This window comes from Bufo bufo, chromosome 7 (assembly GCF_905171765.1).
Source record: "Bufo bufo chromosome 7, aBufBuf1.1, whole genome shotgun sequence".
In the NCBI taxonomy this organism is placed as follows: Eukaryota; Metazoa; Chordata; class Amphibia; order Anura; family Bufonidae; genus Bufo; species Bufo bufo.
Window position 1 is genome coordinate 126,452,645 of NC_053395.1, and position 6,330 is coordinate 126,458,974.

At 44.2% G+C, this 6,330-nt stretch overlaps 1 protein-coding gene across 1 annotated transcript; it reads right to left on the reverse strand.

Annotated features, from left to right (window-relative positions):
- Window positions 1–641: 641 nt before the first annotated feature.
- On the reverse strand, window positions 642–2,691 carry LOC121008789 (gamma-crystallin 1-like). Its single transcript, XM_040441483.1, has 3 exons — window positions 2,683–2,691; window positions 1,555–1,797; window positions 642–917 (listed from the first exon to the last, which is right to left on the reverse strand). The coding sequence occupies exons 1-3, from the start codon at window positions 2,689–2,691 to the stop codon at window positions 642–644; spliced, it is 528 nt and encodes a 175-aa protein (XP_040297417.1).
- Between the last annotated feature and the right edge of the window lie 3,639 nt (window positions 2,692–6,330).

The following is a 6,330-nucleotide window of genomic DNA, read 5'->3' on the forward strand; positions in this document are numbered from 1 at the left end:
TAATACAAACGGATCCATTCTGAACAAATGCAGACATTTGTATTATCTAAATGGATCTGTCTGTGCAGATCCATGACGGATCCGCACCAAATGTGAGTGTGAAAGTAGCCTATTTTTTTTTTTGTACGTTAAGCCACATTAAGCTCCCCAAAAAACAAGCTTAATGTCACTCATTTGCCTTGTGGGTAACCAAAATCTAAGAAACTTCCAGGATAGAGTTTGGAAGCTGAGATCTTAGATTGTGCAAAGTTTCAAGGCAATTGATTGAGGTTTAGGCACATTATGGTACATTAAGCTACAGTAAGCCATTTTTACATTAAATGTTTTAGGATGTCCCAGTAAACAGATCTGCCAGGATAATCTGATGTATTGCAGGGGGGAAGAAAAGCTCAGACATGAAAATCAGGTATTGGGGGCATAAGTATGGAAGGTGAGGGGTGTTAGGAGCACAGAAATAGAATTTTGATTTTCGGACCAGCCAACCTCTTTTTATTGTTTTTCATTGTTATTACAATGGTAAGGGTTTTTAATAAGTGTATATATGTATATCTTTTAGTGTTACATAGTAAGCATACAATGGTTTTGCCTTGTGTAGTCATCTATTTATTAATACATTTTTTTATAAGCCAAAATACTGTATATTAATGCAGATATTGAACTCGTCTGAAAGAACCAATCCTAGGACTAAAAGCTCCCCAGTCGCTGTATCTCTTGTATTCTGCAGGTCTCAGGTAATACTGACGTCCCTTGTAGTTGGGCTCCTCATAGAACATCCAGTAGCCATCATGTACCTGGCAGGAGTAGATGTCATTGTAGTGGAATTGCTCATGGACATGAGGACAATCTTCAGTGAACTCCATCATCTGACCTTTGAAATCTTCTTTTTCATAGACTCTAAGCCTGAATGGTCCTCGATGCTGTGTTTTAGAAAAACATACAGTAAGTTTAAAATCAGTGACTCTCATGATGTAAAAAGTTGTGTTCCATAAAACAACACCTCTGTTTAATACATTTAGCTTGTTAACAAATTTAATTTATATAGTCTTTAAAAAAGTTTTTGCCGCTCCTCCATTAAAAAAAGGGGTTGTGCAAGAATAGAGGGGGGTCTGATTTTACATCTTCGCAGCCAATCATTGGCTGTGGCGGAGACTGGATTCCATTGTTTCATGTGACCATTGGTCATGACATAGAAGGAGCCGATTTCCGCTGTTGCGACGTCAAACCAGATGATTACAGCATGGGAACCCAGCTGAGCATCGCAGGCTTGGAGGAGAAAAAGTGAGGAGCCAGCACCAGTAAGCAGGTATGTAATCTTCCCTTTACCGGTCCAGCCAAGTTGGGGGTTGCCAAAACACACCTGTTCTTGCACAACCCCTTTAAAAACTTTGTGTTTTTTCAGGTCTATTTTTCACTAAATTTTGTAGTAAGGTCTGAAAGTAAAAAGTATCACACATATTGAAATATAGAAGAAAGCATGAATAGTCCGAAATAATGTTCACATCCCTGTGGGTCATACAATACAGATCCTATTATTGAAATGATAACTATATTTACCTGTGGAGTCAAACGGCAGGATCTGATGGAATCATTGTAACCCAGCCATTGGTGGAAATCGGGATATTCCCCTTTTCTAAGAAAATACTGATGTCCTCTGTAGTTGGGGTATTCATACAGGATCCAGTTTCCGTTTTCTACTCGGATAGAATTGCAATGGTTGAAATATGAAGACAGATCTGAGGACTCAGAGATGCACTCATAAGAGCGACCCTGAAAATTTTTGCCCTCGTAGAAGATAATCTGCAGAAATATTAATGAAAAAAACAACTTAAAAGTTCAGTGGATCTTAAATGTCACATACTAATTTTGGAACAATCTCAAATAATATAAATTGCACTGGTTTTTATATGCAGGCAGGGGCAGTGATATGTCATGCAGAGCTACTGCTTGTACCCACTCCACTGAACTAAATCCTGGCATAGCACATCCATGCAGGGTTTCCTGTACTGATGTGTTATGTAGAGCATTTAGCTAAGTGGACCATGCACAGGCAGTCGATCTGCCTAGCAGATCGCTGCTCCTGTCTGTCCCTGCTCCACCCAGCTAAATCCTGGTATAGCACACAGGTGAAATTCTATGCAGAGCATTTAGCTGAGCGGAGAGGGTACATCCACGAGCAGCAATGTGTTATTCATGAACTGCTGCATGTGCCCACTCTGCTCAACTAAATCCTGGTATAGCAGATCAGGGCTTTTAGCGATGTGCTAGGCAGTGCTCCTGCTTGTGCCTCTGCTCCTGCCTGTACTGAGCTTGCTGTAGCATCGATTCCTGTGGAATCTGTACACTGCATACCGTACATACAAAGCGCTATATGCACCATGAACTTTGGGTGCCTCTTTCTGCATCAAAACAATAAAATTGATAAATACATATTAAAAAATGAGTTATGGCATTTTGAAATAAATTTGTATAAAAGTTTGGATACTTCAGATACTCTTTTTTCATGCATTTTAAGAATAGATAAGTAAATAAAAAATTTCAACATGACAGAATACAGTGATATACATATGTCCACTGGCAGGATAACCCAAGCTTTGGTTCATATTAGAATATATAGAATAAGTGGCACACATTCACCATAGAGTAGCATGCTTTAAAATATGGCATGATTTAAATTGCACTTACCTTAACCATCTTTGCTGTACCTGTGCTGTAGGGGCTATGCTCTGTGCAATGATAAGAGTGGAAGACCTTTTATACATGTGGTCCTGCTGATGTAGATGCATGCAGTGCAAATGACACTGACCTTTCTTTGTTTACTATGTAACATGTTTAGTTCTTTTTTCTTCTTTTGCTCAAGTGATCAATTCTATTCATTGCTTAAACCCTTCAATACAACTACAAGCATCTTTCTCCCGGTTTAAAATAGTGTAATGGTCTCTGGGTGTGTGAAAATGTACATCTAAAAAATAAAATATACTGGGGAAGATTTTTAATACTGGCATTTTATGCACCAGTCTTATCCATATTCACTTTAATTAAAGGCACCAAATGTATTAAAGGGATTGTCCGGCCATATCTATTAATGACCTATCCTCGTGATAGGTCATCAGTATCTAATCAGTAGTGTTGAGCGCGAATATTCGAATCGCGAATATCGCTACTTTTAGAATTCGGGAATATTTAGAATATAGTGCTATATACTCGTATTCGTGAATAGTGCTGATCGCGAATATTCTAATCGCAAATTTATTATGAATATTGGCACTTAGCAACATCCCTAGCAACCAATAGGAAAGTTGCCTACCCCTTAGTGTTTATCGCGAATATTCTAATCGCTAATTTTTATCGTGAATCTATTACATTGCCGATTTTTCGCAATCAAGTAAATAATGACTGGAGATCTCGAATTCTCAAATTTGTGCAGGGGTGTGGAATTCCTATCGCCCGACGCCCGGGACATGCAGTTCCGGGCGCCGGGCAAGTAGTTTGAACAGTTGTTTAGCCCTGTGCGGGCAAGTAGCAGGGACATGTCGGTTGGGCAGTAATAGGAGCGGTCATATGCTAGCCGCGAGCTGACCACTCCTACATCTATGTCAGCCTGCCCCTGCATCGTGCATATGAGTACCGTACATACAGGGGCGGACTGACTGGTCGGGCACTTCGGACATGGTCCGAGGGCCCGGCCGGGATGGGGGCCCGCCCCAGAATAACATAACATTGGGCCCCGCTCACTGTAATAGTAATATTCCGATGTGAACAACTTGAAATCCCCTGCGATCCTCTCCCTCTCTGTACTCACAACCTCAGCAGCAGGCAGTGTAATAGGAGCCGACAGTGGAAGCTAGCCCCGCCCCTCCCCGCCCCTCCCCGCCCTCCAACCAATCAGAGGCAACCAGCAGTCCAGCACTGACTCACAGCACAGGGGGAGTCGCAGGGACTCAGAGAATCGTCTGAGTTTTTTTAGTTAAAAGAATCGAATGAGTCAGAGACTGTGTCACCGAGTCCCTGCCAGACTTCCTGCTCTGCGGCTCCCTGTCTCCTGACAAGTCCGTCCGGGGGGTTGGTATAATATTCCATGTAGCAGAGCTGTGTGTGTACAGTGTGCTTGCAGCAATGTAGCAGAGCTGTGTGTGTACAGGGTGCTTGCAGCAATGTAGCGGAGCTGTGTGTGTACAGGGTGCTTGCAGCAATGTAGCAGAGCTGTGTGTGTACAGGGTGCTTGCAGCAATGTAGCAGAGCTGTGTGTGTACAGGGTGCTTGCAGCAATGTAGCAGAGCAAGAAGCCTGGCAGGGACTCGGTGACAGGATTATTTTAACTCAAAGAATCAAATGAGTCTCTGACTCATTTGATTCTTTTAACTAATAAACTCTTAGACCATTATCTAAATCCCTGCAATAACTATACAGTGTAATTACGTCAGTCTGCTCCACTGCAGCATAGCTGTGTTTGCCAGGAGCGAGTCCCTCCAGACCTTCGGTTCACTTGAGAGCCGACTCAGCAAGTGAACCGAAGATTCGATGAGCTGAGCATGCGCATTGATCTTCAGTTCACTTGCTTCTGCTGGCTCAGGAAGTGAACCGAAGATCCGATTCATGAAAAAGATCCGAACTTCCCATCTCTAAAACTCAGTAGCAGGCCGGGCGGCAGCGCAACTCACTGACGTCACGCGCCTGCTCCGCCTGCTTTATTCATAAAGTGGGAGGAGCAGGCGCGTGACGTCAGTGAGTTGTCTCCCTGTGGCCCCCATACAGTATAACGTCTCCCTCTTGCCCCCATACAGTATAACGTCACCTTGGGGCTGCCCTAGTGCCCCATACAGTATAACATCACCAAGCGGCTGCCCCCGCACAGTATAACGTCACCCTGTGGCCCCTGCCCTCATACAGTATAACGTCTCCCTGTGGCCCCCACCCCCATACAGTATAACATCTCCCTGTGGCCCCCGCCCCCACATAGCATAACGTCTCCTTGTGGCCCCCGCCCCATACAGCATGACATCTCCTTGTGGCCCTGCCCCATACAGCATAACTTCTCCTTGTGGCCCCCGCCCCATACAGCATAATGTCTCCTTGTGGCCCCCGCCCCATACAGCATAACATCGCCTTGTGGCCCCTGCCCCCATACAGTATAACGTTAGTATAAGTTCAGGACAAGTAGATGGTCATGAGGGACAAGTAGATTGAGCCCCCACTTTAGTCCTTCGACAAGTAGTTTTTTTTTTTATTTCCACACCCCTGTTGTGAATTTATGGCGAATATTCAGTAAAAAATTTGCAAAACATTGCGAATTCGAATATTGCCTATGCTGTTCATCACTACTAATCAGCAGAGTCCGCCACCTGGCACCGCCACCGATCAGCTGCTTGAAGAGGAGACAGCGCTTCTCTTTATCAGGCCTCACGCACACGGCCGTTGTGCGGTCGTTCCATGCATTGGGGACCACAATTTGCGGTCCCCAATGCACGGGCAACATCTGTGCGGCGGCCTGAATGGATCATGACCCATTAAACTTGAATGGGTCCCTGATGTGTCCGCACCGTAAAAAAATAAAACACGTCCTATTTTTTTGCGATGCAGAGGCATGGACAGAAACACCATGGAAGCATTCAAGTGAATGGGTCCGCATCCGTGATGGGGGGTGCACATGGCGGATGCCCGTGCATTGTGAACCTGCTGAATGCGGGCCGCAATACAGCCACGGCCGGGCAATGGCCATGTGCATGAGGCCTTATACTGCACTTAGTCTCGGAAGTGCAGTGTAATCCAAGTACTCACTCAATTCAAGTGAAGGGAGCAAGTACTTGGAATTATACTATGCCACTATGCTCAACATGAGATGACGCATAGTGTAAAGATGAGAGCACCACTTCTCCTTGTCAAGCAGCTGATCGCAGGAGTGTCGGGTGTCAGACCCCTGCCGAACAGATATTGATGAGCTATCCTGAGGATAGGTCATCAATATATATGGCTGAACAATCCCTTTAAGAGGTGCATCCCTCTTAACATGTTTGTTGCATCTTTAGCTGGTCTTATGCATGAAATTGAAATCTATGCTATGAACAGGGGTAGATTTGTTGTATAAGTTGCATCAATTCCTATCTTAAAGGGGTTATCCAGGATATTTTAACTGATAACCTATCTTCTAGGTAGGTCATCAGTATCTGATTAGTGGGGGTTACAAGTGATCAGCTGTTAGAGAAGGCCCCATCACTCGCAGTAGTGCTGCAGCCTTCTCTTAGCTCCCTAAGTACAGCACCGTACATTGTATAGTGCAGAGTAACTTGCTATATTAAGCATCTGCAGATCCTGCTGATAAGTAAGGGAAAACGG